The sequence below is a fragment of the Aedes albopictus genome, chromosome 2 (assembly GCF_035046485.1).
Source record: "Aedes albopictus strain Foshan chromosome 2, AalbF5, whole genome shotgun sequence".
In the NCBI taxonomy this organism is placed as follows: Eukaryota; Metazoa; Arthropoda; class Insecta; order Diptera; family Culicidae; genus Aedes; species Aedes albopictus.
The window spans coordinates 334,868,984-334,890,844 of record NC_085137.1 but is presented as its reverse complement, the minus strand read 5'-3'; the positions used below and the strand labels follow the sequence as shown (position 1 = coordinate 334,890,844).

The 21,861-nt window shown below is 36.9% G+C and overlaps 2 protein-coding genes across 3 annotated transcripts; one reads left to right on the top strand and one right to left on the bottom strand.

Annotated features, from left to right (window-relative positions):
* Positions 1-334: 334 nt before the first annotated feature.
* Positions 335-4,879, top strand: LOC134288265 (acyl-coenzyme A diphosphatase FITM2). Of its 2 annotated transcripts, none has more exons than XM_062852555.1 (2): positions 335-534; positions 826-4,879. In XM_062852555.1, the coding sequence occupies exon 2, from the start codon at positions 845-847 to the stop codon at positions 2,159-2,161; it is 1,317 nt and encodes a 438-aa protein (XP_062708539.1). In that variant the 5' UTR covers positions 335-534; positions 826-844; the 3' UTR covers positions 2,162-4,879. The 2 variants fall into 2 exon arrangements, with proteins under 2 accessions (XP_062708539.1, XP_062708540.1); XM_062852556.1 differs by lacking the exon at positions 335-534 and adding an exon at positions 550-756.
* On the bottom strand, positions 2,377-19,437 carry LOC134288266 (ganglioside-induced differentiation-associated protein 1). Its single transcript, XM_062852557.1, has 3 exons — positions 18,772-19,437; positions 5,636-5,828; positions 2,377-5,578 (listed from the first exon to the last, which is right to left on the bottom strand). The coding sequence occupies exons 1-3, from the start codon at positions 18,862-18,864 to the stop codon at positions 4,914-4,916; spliced, it is 951 nt and encodes a 316-aa protein (XP_062708541.1). The 5' UTR covers positions 18,865-19,437; the 3' UTR covers positions 2,377-4,913.
* Positions 19,438-21,861: the final 2,424 nt, after the last annotated feature.

Sequence of the window (21,861 nt, the reverse complement as noted above, 5' to 3'; positions counted from 1 at the left end):
TATAGAAGCGCACCGTTAAAGGTGCTCTCAAGGACCCCCATTGGGTAGACGCATCTCTGTTTGTTTTTGACAACATCGGTGGGGGAAAGAGGGAAAACAACCTAATTTTGGGTTACTAGTTTATTCGATATACTCAGCTTTGAGTAAAATCGACCCAAAAATTAGGTAGTTTGATTTCTCCGTGGCAGGAACTCCAACCCAAACAACTACGACGATTTGTTCACAACCCTTGTCACAACCTGTATAAACATCTTGAAAATAAAAACGATATTCCTGGACCCTAATTGATGTTTTGACATTTGAATGTAAATAACAAAAATCGTCTGTCATCATCGTCTGCGAGAGTAGTTTTTGTACGAATGTGTTGAGATTGCTTTGCTCGAGTGGAATGATAGACTGATTTTTTCCACTATTTCACCATTATTATACTGAAATCGAATGGTAGTAATCTTATAGCCGTTGTCCGGAACAACGTCGAGTGTATGTAAATTTGCAAGCTGACCTTTTGGGGTGGAGCGCGTAGAACCAGGTGATGTAAGTACCATTTCCCCATCGCTTTTTGATATCGTTCGACGACGTCATCGTTGCGTTTTTATTTTTGGAACATCGTCCGTAGAGCTGGATCCTCGTTCCATCTCGCTCGCGCACGTGCGCTCAGATGCGGCTTAGGACAAGGCGCTGATGTTTATTTTTAATCTCGCGATTTTCATTTTTCTCGTACGCTAATTAGAAATTTTCCCCATTAATTCCATCTAAGTATTATTACGCGGTTTGAGTGGGAGGCTTTCTCTGTCTGAAGTCTTTGTGTCCTAACTTTCGTTGCAGAATACGCATAGTAAAACAAATGGCAACAAAGCGAAAGCCAGTGCACTCGCAAACGGGGCCCACATTGCAACGTCCTAGCATGAACTTCCGGCCGGGGATGAATGACACGACAGCACGCGCCGAGGCCAAAGGCACACGACCTACGGCAACACCAACTTCGATAAAGGAGGTTCTGACGATGATGGTGTTACACGTTTGCAAGAAAATTATATTCTTCGACACGAATCTCAAGGTGCCACTCTATCTGGGGAGTTTATTCTTTGTGTCGCTGGTGGGAGATTTCCTGCCATATCCCAAAACGTACCTAGCAAGGTCGGACAATTTATTCAATGTTTACTTCGTCAAAATGGGATGGGCCTGGACGCTGCTGTTCTCGTTACCGTTTCTGGCGATGACTTCAGTAACGGTGTGCTGTGGAGACCACCAGAGATTAGTGCGGAACCATCTTCCCCGGCTGGGAATCGCCACCGGGTTCTGGTTCGTGTGGACCAAACTATTCAATGTGATTGAATCGTCCTATGGGCGTTGTAGTGTACGAGGTTTCGATTCGAAATCCGGTTGCCTGAAGGCGGGACACCTTTGGAATGGATTCGACATTTCCGGTCATGCGTTCATTCTGATCTACTCCAGTTTGGTGCTCATGGAGGAAGCACGGTCTATTATCGGTTGGGAGAGCATCAAGGAGCATCTTAGGAATGAGGAACACAACCGAACAAAGCAAGACAGCTCGCAAACGACTAATCCATTGAAGAGTCTCAAGGATGACGATTTGAAGGCGTTGAAATACTTTTACACACGATTTACTCCGACGATCCGGTTGCTGTTCATTGGAATGACTATGCTGCAGCTTCTTTGGGACATTATGCTCGTCGGCACCATGCTGTACTACCACAGGATGGTAGAGAAAGTCCTAAGCGGAATAATCGCCGTTTTGACGTGGTTCTTCACGTACCGAGCTTGGTATCCTGCGGCTTCCCTCTTGCCCGACCCCGTAGGCAAAGGAATGTTCAATTATCAATCCACATCCAAACCAGCCGAAATCGGCATCCGGAGAAGAGCTAGTCTCCTCCAGCCGAACTCATCCCAAACGCAGGACATCCCGAAGTTTATGGGCATGCCACTGTACGCAGCACGGCAGCAACAGAATGCCACTGCATCGACCGCCGGGCTAGGCTCCCCGACGGAAAGCGGAAACATGGGGCAAGGCTTCCCTGCATCATCCTCCTCCTATGTAAGTAACATCAACGCAGCACGGTTAGGAACGGCATTTGGCGAAACGACTGGTCCGCCGTTCTCGAGGTTTCAGCAAAGTGCGCACCGCAGTAGGTTTGATTGAGATTTTCCTGATTGACACACACTTATTACTTATGGTGAGAGGCTGTTTCTTTAGTTGTAAATTGAACAGTGACTATCGTAGTAAGACACCAAAATCTGTGAACAGAAGTTCTTGCTTGCCTTCCAACGACGCTATTATAGTTTCAACAAATTTACTGATTCAAGTCTGGCACACTGTGCTTCTCAGACACAAAGAGGTGGCATTTCATTGTCCTGTTGTTTTTTTTTTGTTAAAGTTTAAATTTTAGTTCTATTTATGTTTAATTTGAATTGTTCATTCAATCACACACACTACGTACTACGTATTCTTAAAGAATTGTAATTAACAATGAAAAACTATCAACAATGACCAGTGCATTAAGGAAATAATTGATGTGTTTGCTTTTATTTATATCGACCAGATGAAGGTATTGGGAGCACACCATCGGTTGCATTAGATGCCCTTCTCAATATGTTACCATTGCATCAATTTGTTCAACTGCAAGCGGCAAAAAGTGCCCTGCAGTTTCTGCGTCACAACAAACTGCTAGAAGCTGATCTCGTAAGACATTTGAAGATCGTCAAAGACTTCAATTTAAACTCAGATATTAAAATAGATCCTAGAGGATTAGATGATTACGAAGACCAACTATGACTATGATGTTCTATTCCCTTTAATGTGGTTTAACCAAGCCGCTATATTTGGGATTCAGGTGGGCCAAGCTTACGTCCAGGTTCTTTTGTATTTTATGCTGATGGGTCTAAGATGGAGAAAAATACTGGTGCTGGAGTTTTTGGTCCAGGTATACTGCCCCCACTCGCATAACAGTCCCATTTAATAGGAAACCAAGCAAACATGGGACTGTTATGCGAGTGGCGGCAGTATAAGTAAAGCTATACCAAATGGGATGTAGTCCCACTGTTTTTCAAGCAGAGATTCAAGCCTTATTAGGAGCTGCTCTAAATGCACTAAGCCACTAAGGACATTCACGCGCCAGTCCAAGCTAGTGTGAGAATGCATTCTTTCTCTGAAGCAGTTGGCCAGTAGGAACAAAGTAACATTATACTGGGTGCCCGGCCATTGTGAAATTCAGGGAAATGAAAACTCCGACAATCTAGCCAGACAGGGTGCAGCATCGAGCTTCGTAGGCCCTGAACCATTCTGTGGAGTTCCTGAGTGTACTCTTAGGACGAAACTAAAACTATGGGAAATGTCTACGGTAGAATCCAATTGGAATGCCACGGATACATCCAGACAAGCAAAAAAGACCTAGTGCAGCAAAAGCAAAAGCCAGGACCATGCTAAATTTAAACAAGAGAGACCTGAGGGTAATAACGGGCCTGATGACCGGTCACTGCCCCAGTAAGTACCATCTACACAAAATTGGAAGAATCCAATCATCTGAGTGTCGTTTTTGCCAAGGTGAAAACGAAATCGCTAAACATTTACTCTGCAGCTGTGGAGAGCTATCCAATCAAAGGTTGTCAATATTCGGAAAAGGGTCATTAGAGCCCTTGGAAGTTTGGCAATGTAATCCTAATAGGGTAATAGACTTTCTAAAACGAGTTGTGCCTAGTTGGGATCAAGTGCTATATCAACCAATGTCCATCACAGCTCAATTGTGACAGGATAATCGATTATGGAGTATGGAGTATCACCAGTGGCCCGCGGCAGTAAAAGGTTGGACGAGCCTGCTGTAGATGCTAGCCAGTCGTCCTTTATCGAAAAGCACCGAAACATCATTGAAGCATGGAACGTATTTTCCGGAGATAATCGATCATTATAGATACGCCCCTAAGTATTTCGTATATTATCAGAAATTTCAACAAGAAAATTTGCAAGGATACTATCAATTTCTCAAACTTCTTTAGGAAAGTTTCCCAGGACTGTTTTATAAATTCCTAAAAAAAAATGATCTGAAAATTCCTAAATGAATTTTGTAACAGTTTTCATCAATGCATTCTAAAGCCTGGAACACATAGCGTCCGTTCCGTCGAGGTTTGCGTTTTTTTGACAGTTTTCCCATGTGAAATGTGTCAAACTAGTGTCACGCACACGCAAACGTATGCATTGTGTGGGGCACTTAAGGTAATGCTTTGTATAACTGTCTTTAATCAATTATTCTAAAACGCATTAAATGGATAGAAAGTTTCCCAGAACTGTCTTAGAAATTCCTGAAAAAATCATCTGACAATTCCACAATGAATTTTGTAATAGTTTTCATCAATGCATTCTTAGATAATGCTTTGTATAACTGTATTTATTCAATTATTCTACCCACGCCTTTGATATAAATGGACAGGAATTTCTCATAAAATGGATTGAAAAGTCGGAAACTTTAATATTCGAAATAAATCTACATCGTGTGACATAAGTGTCTTTCAAAATGTTTTTAGCATTGTTATGCCATAAACACCACTCGGAAATACGGCCGATTCCGATTCGCAATAAGAGATTAATAGATTGCAAAACACATCATGTTTTCCTTATAGCAACGGGATATCCATACCACTTTTGGAAAAATATCACATCAACATTTTTTGTAGAATTCATTCACAACTAATTTCCTTATCGAACCTACATGACAAATAAAGTATATCGAGCACGAGTGTTGAGGATAAAACCATCGATTTAATATAATTCTAATTATAATAACTACATTTGGTGATTGGCTGTTTTCGAGCGGTTAAAACATAGATGGTTTATAATAAATCTACCAAAGTTTCTAAAAAAAAACAATGACCAGCATTCATTACACCGAAAGATATCCTTTCTATCTCTTGAGCAGAGTAGATCCTATTATCATGGAGGAAAAGGAGAACGCTGCAATTCCGGCTTTGTACGTCGAGGGTGTATTCAACCAAATGGTTTTGAGCAGTGACGTCTTCGTCGGTAGAGTGTGCTGGAAATTCTCCGATGTCATAACTCGATTAAAGTACTTCTCCATCTGTGGTCTCTTTCCACCCGCCCAGAAACGTTCTTCCAGGCCAAGAACGTACAAACGGTACAACAAACATCCCAGTGAAATATCAACCAGTGTAATATCTTCCCCAGCGATCCACGTGACGTCTTCGCCCGATTTGGCGAGCTCCGTTTCGGCGTCTGCCAAAACGTGATCCACGATGTCCAACAGTTGCAAAAAGTACTGCTCACTGGTCAACATTTGGCGCTTACGGTCGTGAAACTCAGCCTTCTTCTGTAGCACCTCGTTGAATGCCGGGAAGGCCTTTGCGTAATCTCTCAAGCGCTTGCTGACCGTTTCATCCCTTTCCAGAATGGTGTATCGTACGGGTTGAACAAAGGGCGATTTAGGAGCCACCACCGTTCTCGGATGTAAAAACGAGCCCATCGTTATCACCCCAATAGGCAGCTTATCGAGGGCGTTCTTGAGGTTTAGTATTTTCACATTCTCGTTCCACGATAATTTCAGGGGTTTATCTGCAAGTTAGTAAATCAAATAATGATTCGTGATCTTACAAAAATTAAATCAAATACTTTTCGGATAGTTTTCCTCCAAGTAGTCTAAAATCCGGTTGGAACCCGGTACGATGAGAAGGCCTTTTTGCAGTACTGGCAACTCGGCACGGGGATTCAGCTCCAGAAACCATTCGGAAAAGTGTTCATCGTTTGCCACATCAATCTCATATTTTGTGAACTTGATGTCCTTTTCATGCAGTGCCCACAACACCTGCGGAAAGATTAACATTAGTTTAGTTATTGTGAGAGTTGCATTGCATAGTTAGATAATCGGGTCAAATATTTCACCAAATTCAAATCAATGCTCAAACATCTGGTTTGACTCGAGAGATTTTTTTATTGTCAAGCAGATATTTACTCTTTAGTTCATTTCTAGTCAAATATCTGGTTCCTTTCAGATCCGCATTCATCCGGAAGATACCGTACTAACTACCGTAAAACAGGGTAACTTTGGTAAGTTTTCAGCAAATATCCTTAGTATTGTTATATGTGACAGTATTTTTTAAGTTTTATATGTTTAAAAACAAATACTGGAGTCTTAGTTGGGTAACTCTCGCTGAGACCGTCCCACTATTTACACCATGTCTTCAAAAATGTTTAAGGTGGCAATTTTCTGAAAGTCCTCCCCAAAAAAGTAAGGAAAATGCATTTGGTTGATCAAATTGGTGGACCCCCCGTTAGTTAGAGCCACACGCATTTTGGCGGACCCCTCGATTTTTGTCAATTGTTGGTTCATTTAAACCGTTATAACTCGAAAGTTTCGCCAGAAACCACCTAAAAACTATAGGTTGTTGAAAAGAGAGAAGATAGGGCTACTATTTACAGTTATAAAAAGTTGGGTCGGCCATATTGATTTTGGCCGCCATCTTTGATTTTTATACCAAAACTGTTTTTTTCACCATGTTAGCAACCACCGATTTTCAAAATTATTGCGTCAATCGAAAGCGGGGACATTTTTACACAACATATCAAAAATTTAGAGATGTATCTTTTTCCTATCAAAAGTTATCTGCACTTTTGTGAATCATGCCACTTTTGCGCACTGGGTCAGGTGCCGATTGTTTACATAAATGCAGCGTTATTTCACAGTGTTAACGAACATTTATTCTAAATCTGAATCCACTAATGAAAAGTTGAAAGTTTCAGCTTTTCAAAACATCAAAAAAGTTTAAAAAGCAATGCCCGCATTGTTGAGAAACAGTTAAAAATGAGAACGAACCTCCGATTTGCCCTAATTTTGCTGCAGGTGCATTTGTGTATACAAGCAGGCGCCAACTTTGATGCTGTTGCGTCTCATTGCCGGTGCGCATGGAAATGTATGGAGAAAACGTGTCATGATTTACAAAAGTGCAGATAACTTTTAATAGGAAAAAGATACATCTCTAAATTTTTGATATGTTGTGTAAAAATGTCCCCGCTTTCGATTGATGCAAAAATTTTGAAAATCGGTGGTTGCCAACATGGTGAAAAAAATGTTTTGGTACATAAATTCAAGATGGCGGCCGAAATCAATATGGCCGACCAAACTTTTTATAACTGCAAATAGTACCTCTATCTTTTCTCTTTCCAACAACCTATAGTTTTTAAGTGGTTTCTGGCGAAACTTTCGAGTTATAACGGTTTAAATGAGCCAACAATTCACCAAAATCGAGGGGTTCACCAAAATGCTTGTGGCGCTAACTAACGGGGGGTCCACGAATTTCAATAAACAAATGCATTTTCCTTACCTTTTTGGGGAGGACTTTCAGAAAATCGCCACCTTATACATTTTTGAAGACATGGTGTAAATAGTGGGACGGTCTCAGCGAGAGTTACCCAGTTATCAATTGAAATTCAATGTTTTGCGTAACCCATAACTTTTTATATGAGTGAGAGTAACATTTTTATTTTGGGGTATATTTGATAATGCCTTGGAAAACACATCAAAGCCCAATAATTATTGCGAATCTTTCCTGAAATCCGCATACCGGTCAGCAACTTTTTGTGGGATATTCCGACTTTTTTGGGTTCTGAAAACTTGTGTCGTCCCCCTGAAACAATAATAACTAAAAACAGTAATGCTAAAATATTTAGATCGCTGGACAGGAGTTTACAATCTTGCTTGACCATCTTTAAAAATATTACATATCACTGCACTAAGGGGATTCAGGTGGCCAAAAATCGACAATTTACTATCCAATTTGAGATTTAGGTTCGGTAATTGAAATTAAACCACTTGAACCAGTAAACCCTTAGTTTGCTAACCCCTATACTTATCGAGTTATTGGCAGCAGAATGAGACCATTGCCAATTTTTGGTAAAATTAATGAAATGTACAACTTCGCATATCTTCCGCTTAAACGAAAAAATGTGGATCGTTTAAAGTAGTTTCTAGAAGCTTACGTATTAACCTTTCGAATGACGTATCAGACGTAGAAATGTTGATTGTCAAACTTGTAAATGAGGCCACATTAAAAAAACAAATTTTCCCCATACAAACCGTTCCATACAAAAAAAAAGTTTCGCTAAGTGTCGCTTCGGGACTACTCATATGTCTTTGTTTAGGATCCCTGGGAGACATTGAAATTAAATTTGGCTGCTACTAGCTGCTATTATGCAATTCAAAACAAGTTCTCGGTAATGATTGAGATATTGCAATATAAAATCACCCTATTGGCCATATTAAATACCTCTGAGGAAACATTTGGTCATTATGTCCGCTTTTCTCGGTAGATCAATCAAAGTGGATTCTAAATCTGGTTTTGGATATCTTAGCGAAGCGTCCTTTTACGAATTAGAATCCATTTTGTAAATAAGATCAGAAATCCTTATTCACAGATAAAAGCCTACAAGTATGCAATGCCCTTGTAATTTCATGCAGTTTGAAACTGTCGTGTTGAAACAACCTGTTCAATATGTTTGTCATATATTTAAGTCATAATCCCTACGAATAGGAGCAAGACATTATAAAATTGACGCGAACATATTTTTGGCCACCTGTTTGTATGGAGGCGCCCCATAGTGCACTGTAGGGGTAGGCGGAGCAGTATGGGCACCTTCAATATTTTCATACCTTCGAACTCTTTTGCACTTTCAATGCAGGAAGCATAAACTTCATTTATTTGCAATGTAGTTTCAGCAGAGGAACATTCAAAATTAGAACTATATCTGACTTTACACAAAAAAGTTGCGTCGTTCGTTCCTTGTGTATGAAAATAATAAGTTTCATACCATTTCAAATAAGGTTTTATGAGAAATTAATTGCAAGTCGATTGAAAACTGAAATCTCTATAACACATTGGATTAGTTTAGCTGTATTTACACACTTAACCTGTTTATATTGACCTATTTTTTTTATTAAAAACATCCTTTCATCGGTAAGGGAAAACACACAAATAAACCAAATTTTTCGAATTGAGTTTGTTTTTGGTCGAGACGAAATAAATTCGACAAAAACGTCAACAGTAAAAAATCATTGTTTCACGCACAGCTGTCATGAGACAAAAACACAACTTTATTCAAAACAGTCCGAATTGAAATAATTGAGTTAATTATTAACTGGACATCATTGACCTAGTTTTGTGTGTATTATTTATTCATCCGAAGAAGTTGTTTTGCTACAGAAAACAGTCATAGTATAGGTGTAAAACATACAAAATTCACAAAAAGTCTTGTGGTGTCCATACTGGCCCGCATATCTAAAGACGGCCATGAACATTTTTTAAACGTTTTTTGAAGTAGATAAATCAAATTTATTTTTTGTACTCATGTTCAACAGCTGCTGTATACACATTAAAAGGATACATGTATCAAACAAGTTAACTTTTACGACATCTTACCAGATAAAATTGGCAAAAACCTTAGGGTGTCCATATTGCCCCGCCTACCCTAAAATTTGAAGAAGTTGACAGACCGACTCTGCAGGTTTTTCATCGTGTATCACTTCGTAAGATTTGGCTTATTCTAATTTACTTCTGAACTGAGTTGTGGGCTGGAGAGTCAGAATTTTACAAGGTGGTATGAAACATTCTTGATGGGAAGCAAAGGTTCATATTTAAATTTCGAAACTAACGCATGACCAATGAAAAGACACATTGTTGACGCCAATGAGTCTCGACATTTTGGATGAAAAAATTACTACTTTTCATAAAGACCATTTCAACAACTGATTTCTAAAAATCAATTAGGGGTAGGTGGGGCAATATGGACACCCGGGGCAGAATGGACACCCTCAATATTTTGAAATATGAGAACTTTTTTGAACTTTTAATGAATGGAGAATATAGTCCATTTGTCTAAAACGTAGTTTCAGTAAAGAAACATTCGAAATTAATATTATACTTGATTTTACACGAAAAAGTTGCGTCCTCCGTTTTTTGTGCATGGAAATTATAATTTTCACACCATCTAAAATAAGATTTAGTGATTAATTTATTGCAGGTCGATTTAAACAAGATATTTCTAGAACACATGCATCTACATGCTTAACATGTTTATATTTTCTTCTTTATTATATCAAAAATCAAGTTTGGAAATATCTTCTGCTGCCGGGGCAAAATGGACACTCACCTTTTTGAAAGAAGCGGCAAGGGAAAAATATAACCTAAATCACAAACCAACCAAATTTTTCGATTTCAGTATATTTTCGGTTAAATGTTCACTATAGTAGACATAGGGTGAAACAAATTGGCCAAAAAACGACAGCAGTAAATAGTTGTTCTAGGCACAGCTGTACATACCTGTTATAATCAAAGGAGCAACGCGACGACATTAAAATAAAACACGTCTGTTTCAGTCAACAGATAAAACATTTCTCCTTTATTCCACCTATTCGGATACATTGCTATTTCTAAGATTCTGAGCAACTCCTCTCAGAACTCATTTCCATTAAAGGTGGTGTTACACTACCACAACACCTCTTCCCTTTAGACAAACACTACATATGCTCAGAAGGTCAAATGTTAACATCTAACAATAAAATAATCAAATGTGTTCATTCATTATTATCTTGCAAATCAGAACGCAAGATCTACTTGCATATCCAAACACATGAAAAATAGTAGTTTCTTTAGATTATTAACAGTTACTTTTTATCAGATTATTAGAACCTAAAATTATCGTTCATGTTTTAATTTTCACGTCACATCATGCTTAAAATTCTACAGCTTTATCTTAATAGATCAAATAATTTCTATCTTTTTGACTTGTTCCACATTTAGTGCAACCACCCTAGAAGTAGAAACAGAGTAAACAAAAAACGAAATACGTGTGTGACACTATCAAACACAAAACGCACAGGGCAACGATTAGGAAGGTTCCGTAGGTTGTCTGGGTTTCTTAACCTGCCATCCAGTGTCAGCGACAGCCGCCGGTGCTCATATTATAACGAACTTTTCTCCGGTATGCAATTACAATGAAGTAGAACCAATGCACCATTTAATTTTCGTAATACACATTCCATCTAGGGCGCGACTATGTGTCGTTCTGCTGCTGACCGATCCACACTCCTTTCATCTCAAGTCCCGGCGCTCACAGTAAACACCACTAGCTTCGCGAGATCGTGTATCACCCAAAGCTCATCATCGTTGGTGAAGTATAACGGGTGCTGTGTGCACTCGTTGGACGGCGTCGTCGTCGTGCTTGCACTCTTGAGATTGATCTCAAGTAACTCATGCTCACCATGAGCAAATGGCGAAAATCAATGCAGAACATCAAAAGGCAAAATCCAGCAGAAAACAACTGACTGAACGAAAAAGAATCATTGGCGATTCAAAATGGCCAAACAAATACGATGTTCTAGCATTTAGACATCCAAATAAAATTAATAAAAAATGTGTTCTTCAGCCTATCACCTAAACCAAAACTTGAATGCCGTCAGAAAAAAAAAAACAAATAATTTGTTTTCAGTTTCAAATCAACTAAACCTGACCAGCACCAAAAGGTTGTGTGAATAAAAAAATGAAACACAAAGAAAAAGCCATCGTGCAAAGTACGGTTGACCCGTAAAAGAAATAGCCCAAAAATACGCGGATAAAGTTTCACAACAAAAAAACATTTACACAAAAAAAAACACGCGTAAAATTAAATAGGCTAAACACTTCGGCTACTTGAAGACAAAAAACCTCACGGTTTACATTCACGCCATACAAAAATAAAGCACAAAACCGTTGCTCACACTAATTGCACAAACCAAACAAAGCACGCATTCCAAACGAATAAAAAAATGAGGATTTGGTGGCCAAGCCATCATTTTGATGGCAATTTTATCCTCGTACGCAGAGAGTAAAAAATTCGAAGATTGAAAGTGAAGATTGACATTCTCATTTTTTCATTCGCGTTTGGCCACATTCATTGTCAGCTGAATGCCTCTCTTTTTTCATTCAATTCTCTGTCACGAATATTTTTTCGCACGTCGTAAAATGTCCAATTTCTGTTAACAGACGAGCAATCCGACTTAATGGACAAATAGAGATGATAATTAATATTCTAATTAAATACTATACACAAGTTTTGAGGAGATTAGAAGTATAATCGGGAGTTACGGTCCAGTTATATTTCTCAGTGAAAATTGTCAGTGACAGAAAAATGAATGAATAGGTGAAAAAATTCATTCACCAAAATGAATTTTATTTTGATCCCTCAGTTGAGAATTTTCAAATTTCACGTTGAATTTCACTCATTGAAAATTAAATTTTTAAACTCTGCTCGTACGCCACTGCTATAATCAAAGGAGCAACGCGACGACATTAAAATAAAACACGTCTGTTTCAGTCAACCGATAAAACATTTCTCCTTTATTCCACCTATTCGGATACATTGCTATTTCTAAGATTCTGAGCAACTCCTCTCAGAACTCATTTCCATTAAAGGTGGTGTTACACTACCACAACAATACCGACAAAAACGAAGCTTTATCCAAAACAGCCTGAATTTAAACTAACTGAATAAAAATGAACTACTTCGGCGTATTATTCATCCATAATAGTTGTTTTGTAATGAAATGACTTTATAGGTGTAAATAATAATGTACGAAATTCGTAAAAGTCTCATGGTGTCCATATTGCCCCATGGGGACGGTCATGAAAAACTAACATTTTTCATAACACTTTTTGAAGTGGATAAATCATTTTTTTTTTTGTGAGCATTCTTATACACACGGTCAGAAAAATGTCTACATTGAATGAAAAATACAGATTGTTGTTTTTATGGAATGATATTTTATTGAATATATGCTAAATATCATAAAATCAATGATATGATTCAAGTTGAATTCAAAGTGAACTTATGTTTGTTTTAAATGTATCAACATCCAAACATAAGTATTGTTAAATCAATAATAATCCGTTAGACTTTATCGTGCCTTCATGCGTGCACTCCCTCGTGCTCGTCGTGACTAAATAATGCTAGTGATCACTCCCTTGTTCTATCTCTTGAAAAATATGTAAACAAACAAAAGGTTTCTCGCGTTCATGTTATTTGTTCCGCCGACTCGTGAAAAAGTGTTTATTTTCAGTAAAAAAGTTGATAAAGTAAAGTTATTCTTATAAATTGTCGAAGGTTTAGATAAGTATGTGTTCCGGAGATAAAATCTGTGAAGTTTCTGGTCAGTCAGATGTGTCCAAAAGTGGTTTTATGTTATGCAGTTTGTAAGTTGTGACGTAATTGTTGGCGAAGAATCAAACGAAAAATAGACCTTGTTAAAACATAAAAAGGCAGAAACTAAACAAATTAAAACCGAAAATAGATATTGTAGACACATAAAACTTAAACTTAATCTAAAAATATACATATACTGATGATTTTTTTCAGGATATTTTGTTTTCATATAGTTTATAAACTATAATAATGCCCTCTTTTCCAGAGTAAGCGGAAATCGAGGGAAGTTATTCGAGATCAAAATATTTAAGATTGCAATATTAACCAATCAATATATCTTCTATTGAAAGAAAAGTCTTACATTGAGTTGTCCAAAAAAAAGTCTCACGAAACCTACTGCAAGCCTATCCATATACGTGAGAACAAAAGATGTTTACAAAGTTCTTACAGATTGATTAACACGGAAAATCTGAACACAAACCACTACCATACAGGAATTTGGATTGATCAATTAACAATTTTCATTATTTTTATTTAAAACATAACAAACTGCATACGAACAACCCAAAAGTAATTACGCCGCTAAATCCTTAATGCATGCATACATACGGTGTAAATCAAGTAAGCATTATACTCTGTATGCACAATTTAAAAGATGAAATAAAGTGGGAAAGGACCCCAATATAGTCGTATTGAAATTAATTTCATGTAGCTTTATTGGGACCCTTGTCCACCTTAATTCAACTTCAAGTGTACATACATAATAATGTTTACTTTATTTACAACGTTTTTATGCATGCGTTACAGCTTGAGTAGCGTGGTTACATGGGAATGCATTGATATTGTTGAATTTAAAATACTATTATGGAATCTACCGTTCACATCGTAATTCTGATTTTAATTTTCATGATGAATATGATTGAATTCACCAGAAATATCCTTTAAAAACAATAATACTATTTTATTTTTAACCTTCAGTCAAATTTGACAGCTTGTGAAACTAGAAAAGTTCTTGTAATTTCAAACGTATTTCTTGTGTATTCAATAATCGTTGATTGTTGGTGGACAACAATACTGGATTGTAAAAACAATGATACTTTCTCATTGCAGCCAAAACAAAGTGAAATTTTTATTGAATTTAAGTCAAATATGGTTAGTTTTACAATACATTTTTCTGCGTGCAATAGATGCTAAATAGACATTAAAAGGATACATGTATCAAAAAACTAAACTTTTTTGACATCTTGCCAGGTAAAGTTGGCAAAAACCTTAGGGTGTCCATATTGCCCCGCCTACCCCTATTATAATGGGCATAACTAATATTCTTCACTGTTGCAGAATTTCTTTCATCAAACTTGACTACTCGACAGTTGAAATGACATGCCCCAGGAATGTTCGTGAGAACTTTAGACTTTCCTTTAGAATGCATATGCAGGATATAAAAGATATGCTACACTACTGCCATTCTACGCATAATTGTCCCATGCTATATGCAGAGCTGGTAGCAGGAACTGAGGGTCAAAATAGTTATTGTGCGTTTAGCACTAAATTGAATTCCGAAAAAACTTCATTGACTTCCGCTGCCTTTCCTATGCGTTAAACATAACGTCGGAAGTTATGCGCTGTACAGTAAATCTAATTTTCTATACAGCGCACTACTTCCGACGTAATGTTTAACGCATAGGAAAGGCAGCGGAAGTCAATGAAGTTTTTTCGGAAACCAATTTAGTGCTAACGCCACAATATTTTAGTGACCAAAATCTCTGAAATAGTGACTTTCAGATAGCAAAAAATAGTGACTTTTGGCACAAAAATATGCTTAGTGAAGAAACATTGTAGAACGAATTTAATTCAGAAAACCCTGTAGTACCGCATAATGAAAATGTTCAAGAAAAAAATTCATCTTCCATTCCTAAAATTGTACAAAGCTGCATGTATTTACAATTTTATAGAATATATTGTGCAGAACTAGATAAGCATGGCATGAAAATTCTGTCAAGAAATAATAAATAAATTATGAAACTCTTGGAAAACTTGTTGGATGTTTTCTGTCATGAATTCCACCTTGATGGAAACTTAGATAGACAAATGCTTAAAAATGTGCGAATGAATTTGAATAAGAATTTTTCAAATATGATTTCTTGAATATTTTTGAAAAAATTCTCTCAAAATAAAATAAAATGAATAACAGAAAGTAATTAGGTAATTTTGATGTAATACTTGAAATATTTCTCTACGTACCCCCTTGGAAATTTTCAGAAGAATTACAAGAAGAAAACAACGTTATTTTTTTTTTGAATAGCCTATGAAAATGTAATAGAACTCTTAATTTCTTCAAAATGTCCCATATTTACTAATTTATTTGAATTGTCTCATAGTTTCTGGTTAAATTTTCATAATATGCAGTTACAAGCATTCTGGGAGATGTTGTTAATTTTATTTGGGGACTTAAAATAATGATCAAGCCACTAAATAACGACTTGCTATTAGGCCTGCACTCTCACCGACGCACCATAGGCCGGCCCCATACAAAATATGTTTGCGTTAGTTTATAAAACTCTCCAAACTTTTTGGAACTCAGTCTTCCAATATATATAAAAGTTGTTTCGATACACACGTACAGTGATTGGATTCCATTGATGTTGTTTTTAAGGCATATGTTTTGAAGATTTCTATTACAGTTTTACTACTTTTAGTTCTACATATGATCTAGGTCGTCCCAAAATTCCATGAAATGTAGGTGCAGGATCTACAAGCAAAACTAGTATTATACGAATGGCTATTCTATACGCCTAAGACCAATGACCCTTCCGACAAATAAATGGAGTATTATATTGAACTGTATACATGGTACAGATCTTACAAGATCTCCAAGGAATATAAGCCCTTTGTATCCAGTCCACAAAACAACCAGTGGTTGTGCAGGTCTGTGAAGGTCCGTAATGCCCGTAATGTAATAATGTCCGCGAAGGAATTTAGAGGTCCGCAAAGCGCTGTAATGGTCTTTAAAGATTATTCAAGGCCGTGCATGGTTTACTCTCATTATTTGAGGTGTTGTAAACATTTGAATAAACAATTTTAACACAACAGTTTCAACACTATGAAATTAGGCATTGCTTACTTTTGGGCGTTTATCTGTGCATGATGATGGCTGTTCCAGTTTACAAAATAGATTCCAATTCGTAAAAACACGCTTCACTAAGAAATCTAATGCCAGATTTAGATTCTGCAATAATTGATCTACCGAGAAAAGCGGTCATGACGACCAAATGTTTCCTCAGAGGTATTTAATGGCTAATATGGTAATTTTATGTTGGAATATTTCAATCATCGCCGACAACTTGATTGAAATATGATTGAAAAATATGAGGATAGGAGCAAGTAGTAGCCAATTTTTTTTCAATGTCTCCCATGGATCCGATTTTTTTTTGTATGAAACGGTTTGTATAGGGAAAATTTGACTTTTTAAATGTGGCATCATTTGATGGTTCAACATTTTTGAAAATTTTTAATCCGTATTTTATCAATTTCCCAAAAAAGTTGAAAAAAGTGACTTTTTAGGTGAAAAAGTGACTTTAGTGACCTGACTTTGAAAAAAGAGACTTTTTAGTGACCAACCCAAAAAAAGTGACTAAGTCACTAAAAAGTGACTTGCTACCAGCCCTGTAAATGGGAGTCCCATATAACATGGGACAATTATGCGTAGGACGGCAGACTATTTCATCTATACAACAATTTTAGATACTACACTTTTCAATAAATCACTTAACTTAATAACTGATAACAGAACAGAACAACATATTACAAAAAAGAAAACAAACATTACTCGAAATTTCACACAATCGCAATAAAATAAATTAAGTGTACGGTAGTGAAAGACCTTTTTCATCTTCTTTTTTATGGCTTGATGTTCGCATTGGGACTTGGCAGAAGAGAGGCACAGCTTAGTGTTCTTAGAGCACTTCCACAGTTATTAATTGAAGGGCTTTCTTTGCCTGCCATTACATGGATTTGTACATCGTGTGGCAAGTCCAAAGATACATTATGCCCAGAGAGTCGAGAACGGGAGCCAAACCCGCCGTCTCCCGATTGCCATTCCATAGCCTTAACAGGCCTTCGCCACTAGGCTAACTGGAGACCCCCAGTTAAAATCCTCATTAATTGTAAAAAGGAAGAAAACATAATCACTTTTGAAATGGACAATACAACGTTTGCCGGGTCAGCTACTTTCGTATGAAATTTAAAATCTAATAAATTGCTCAACATTTAAAAACTCAATAAGAGCTCTTTGCTACCAATTTTACATTCACAGTGGTTGTACAGTAGAGTGGGAAATCGTTTATATGGAAAAACGAAAAATTCAATGGTATCCCATCAGATCAAAGCTTTTTTGATCCCATTTCAGGAACCATATAAGTGTGCAAAATTTGGGCACGATCGGTTATGTCTACGTTTTGCGCATCGCGTTTGAATTTTGTATGGGGTTTTATATGGGAAAACACACTTTTTTGCATTTCTCTCATAACAAGCTCGAATTTTTCTAAAACCATTTAACCGATAAAATGAAAACATAGCCTAGAGTGTTCTGAAAAACTTTGTCGAAGACCCCGAAGTGATCTGATGCTTATGGAAAAAGTTAAAGCGTTGGCATTGCTTAGCAAAACAGCATAATTTTGCTGCTATTGTTATTCCTTTACATGTTAAAACATAAACACATGCATGCGGTTCGTTGATTATAACTATTTTCACAAGCATCGGATCGCTTTGTAGTCTTCAACAAAGTTTTTCAGAACATCCTAGGCTATCATTTTACAGTATCGGTTAAAAAGTTTCAGACAAACTTTTTCAATTTATGACAAAAATGCAAAAAAATATGTTTTTCCATACAAATTTCAATTGCTATGCGCAAAGTGCAGACGCAACCGATCGTGCTCAAATTTTGCACAGATATTCAGGGCCCAAAACAGAACCAAAAAAGCTTTGATCTGAGAAAACGGTTCCGATGACCCACACTATTGTACAGTGTAAAATGTAAATTGTCTCTATGTCAAAGATTGCACTCCTACGCAGTTTGTTACATTTATTGTGGATTTACCGGCTACTTGTATTCTACCGGTCGCTTCAGTATGGCCTCCAAAGTAGCCGTTTTATAAAAAGAGTAACTTAAAAATGATTTTAAACATTTTTATTGTAGGCGCTATTCCTCGTTACCAGTAGCGACCCAGACATATTCATTTTTTGACAATCAAGTTGATGTTTATATGAAAACGGCTACTTGAGTAACCGGTAGAATACAAGTAGCCGGTAAATCCACAATAATTTCATGACACTAAACTACATTATGTGTGAAAAAGGAAAACCACCGCTTGTGCTGTATCGTCAAAATGAATACCTAGATATTTCGTTGTCAACACCCACAAGTCGTCTCGATCAAGCTCCCACCACACGACAAATCACAGCCGGCTGCAGTTTGTTTGGACTAGCAATTACGCGAGTTTTTATCGTTCGGTATCTACTTCGCGTTTGAACTGACCTCGTGATCATCGCGATTCGGTCACTGAAGTCAGGAAAATGCTTACCTTTTGGCAGTAGTAGCTGTACTGGTTGCAATATAGAACCAATGAATCATCGTTGACAACTTCCGGGCGTTTGAATCTGGGTTCGTCTTCCATCGTTAATCAATCAATATAGCACTATTTTTTATGTTGTTGAATCAGATAGCTTTCTTGATTATCAATAACACCTACGTATTTTTAGCTTAATTTGCTTTCCAGCGTATTCCAGCACTATATGTGAATATTTCTATATTTTCCACGAAAACGACACGCGACAAAAGCGGCGATCACATGTTATCATTGATAATTATCATGCTCGACTGCTGATCGTTTGTTCACCCGCTTCTTCTGCCTGGCGCGAGTCACTATTAGCTGGTACTGGTAGGACGGTAGTCTACCGGCTGAGATTCAAATCATAACTAACAACCTTGCTGAGATTGCGGCGAGATATTGTTCGTAATGTGATATGATATGTACGGGAGAAGTTACCTGTTGGTGGATGAAATTACGATTGTAAAGAGTACGATAACGTTACTTGCGTACCGAAATCTGGAAATAAGTGATGATATAGGGTTGGTGTAGCGATAATAGAGTATTTAATAGTGTTATGGTGGATAAGACAATTTCTGTTTTATTTTAGATTAACTCCTTTCAACATAAATTGCGTTAAAAATTTTTTGAATCGTGCTGTAACGCGAGAAGTACTATTCTATCGGCTTTTCAATATTACCTGTTTTTGAGATTTTCCGATGAAGGGGTGCCCAAGTAACCACAAGCATTATATCATTGCACGAATTAGACTGAATATCAACGTTTGCAATGCGAAATGCAGTAATTCCACATTTGTCATGCAATAATCCTTTAGATTGGCATTATCAATGTAATGATGCATTACATTTTTCTTTACATTAGGGTGCATTAAATGCTGATATACGTTAATTTAATAATTCAACACTGCAAAAACTGAATAAATGCTATGTACAAACTAGCAAAGGTTGCTCTAACAATACAATTATAAAAGCTTGACTCTAATGGTAAACAAATGTAATCAAGAAGAGTGAACAACTTTACTCTAGCGGTCATCAGCACGTCTGGTTCGACTCCCGACCAACTTAATCACCGTTTGAACCACCGATCGACGACTTTTTTCAGAAAAAACCTTTTAAGAGATTATCTTTTCTCTTTTCTATTGGCTGCTATCACATGCCAATAATGATGGAAACCACAATTAGCATGTGAGCAGTATGCGAAGGGTGTTTTAATTTTCTTATATTGATTGAATATATTCTAAAATGCATTATGTATTTATCAGTGATTATCAGAATGTGATTACAGGGACTCTATTACATATGACATAGTCGTTTTGCCCTCTAGTGCAATGATTGAGACAGAAGAACAGTCTCCTTTTAGTTAATGAAATATCTGTTGTTATCACTGCAGCAGAAACGGTCCAAGGAGCCAGCGCGTATGGAACTCATCTAGCGGTCTTCAACAATTCTGGTTCGACTCCCGACCCGGCGACAAAAAAATAATGGTTAAAACATTCATGTGTGGGGGCATTAGTACCGCCGATAATGAAGCGGTGCTAAAAATAGATTTTTGTTTTGGTTTTTCGTGTTGCACGTATTTAGCATGTGTAAATGCAAATGTACAGCACATGCATTTATGTTACTTTAGTAATGGCTGTCAACGTGCTGCGATATGTTGCATTAATTTCATTTTAGTGGGGCCCTTTTCGACTTTAATATTGCTTCAATGAGGCATTTAAAGTAATGCAGCGTTATATTCACAATTTTAAATATAAATATATAGCAAAATTGATGCACTTATATACGGCTTCGTGGTTACTTGGGTGCCACAACAACTCGTAGCCATGAGTCTACACCGAAAAAAGCTTTCGCCTCGTCGGTCCTTATGACACATTCCACGCACTTCTACGCCAAGGGTGTGAAATTTCAAAGTGATTGTTTTGCCCTAAATTTTCCAGCATATGAAAAAGGGTAGATTCAATCTTAGGAAAACCAATTGTTTAACTAAAAATTTGACTGGTAACGTATTTAAACAGCTAGTTGAAGTAATAGCATTTTATGTAAGAAAAATGATTTTTTTTTATTAATAATTGTCAAATATGCCTGCTTGCATGTTAAAGTTCGCAAACATTACCCCTACATTTTGTTAATGTAGTATAATAATGTATATTTTATACACCGAAAGAAAACTTTTCATAAAAACGGGTTTTGATATGTTTTAAGCACTTTTTGCAATAGCCGCAATTTAATGGTGTCCCGTTACGAAAATGGCACATTTGTTGTAATAACGAATTTATTACGAACTTTAGAAAAATAATTTTCAGGATTCTCTTAGTACTCGTGGAGACCTTTCTTTCAACATATGGGTTACCTTGATCGACGCGTTATCTTAGGCGTTACAATGGGTACGTAAAAATGGTGTCCCGTTACGGAAATTTTAAAGACATTCATAAGCGGATAAATAAGTTTGGTTTGATCAAATATTTAACCAAAAATCTATAACCATGATGAAATGATATTACATATTTTCATTATCCTTCTTGGTGTAACGCCCCTACTGGAACAAAGCCCACTTCTCAGCTCTACCGAAAACTACGTAAACAAAGGGCAGGCACCAGAATCAGTATAAAAAGTGATGTTTTATTTAGTTTTGTGGTGACAGCATACTCTTTAAAAGCTTCAACCTTTTTGACATATCTTATAAATTAAAACTATGATGTATAAAAAGGTTTATGGAATCACACAACGTTCAAAACTTGAAGATCCAGAAGAGATGATTGGCATTCCTTCTTTATCCCATTAATCACCGTATAATTTACTTTTATGACGACAAACATATTTTGAAGCGTATGTTCTTATTGAAAAAAAAAATGTAAAATGCATCACGAAAATGGCGTTGCATTTCTTTTTGTGACTACACAAATTAGTAACCATTGATTAAAAGTCTAGCGACCTCCCTCTTGCCGTTTTGATTGTCAACCTTTTTTTTCTTCTCTGTTTGTTTGTATTGTTACTGGTTGTGGTTAGCTAAATATCAACGGAAAGCTCCTTAATCCCATCCCCTCCATAAAAACATTGTTCTCTC

Excerpts from the sequence above, each read along its gene's own strand:
- LOC134288265 (XM_062852555.1), top strand. The coding sequence starts at position 845 with ATGGCAACAAAGCGAAAGCCAGTGCACTCGCAAACGGGGCCCACATTG.
- LOC134288266 (XM_062852557.1), bottom strand. The coding sequence starts at position 18,864 with ATGGAAGACGAACCCAGATTCAAACGCCCGGAAGTTGTCAACGATGAT. Across the intron at positions 5,829-18,771 it reads ACAGCTACTACTGCCAAAAG|GTGTTGTGGGCACTGCATGA; the intron begins GTAAGCATTTTC and ends ATCTTTCCGCAG. Across the intron at positions 5,579-5,635 it reads GGAGGAAAACTATCCGAAAA|ATAAACCCCTGAAATTATCG; the intron begins GTATTTGATTTA and ends ACTAACTTGCAG.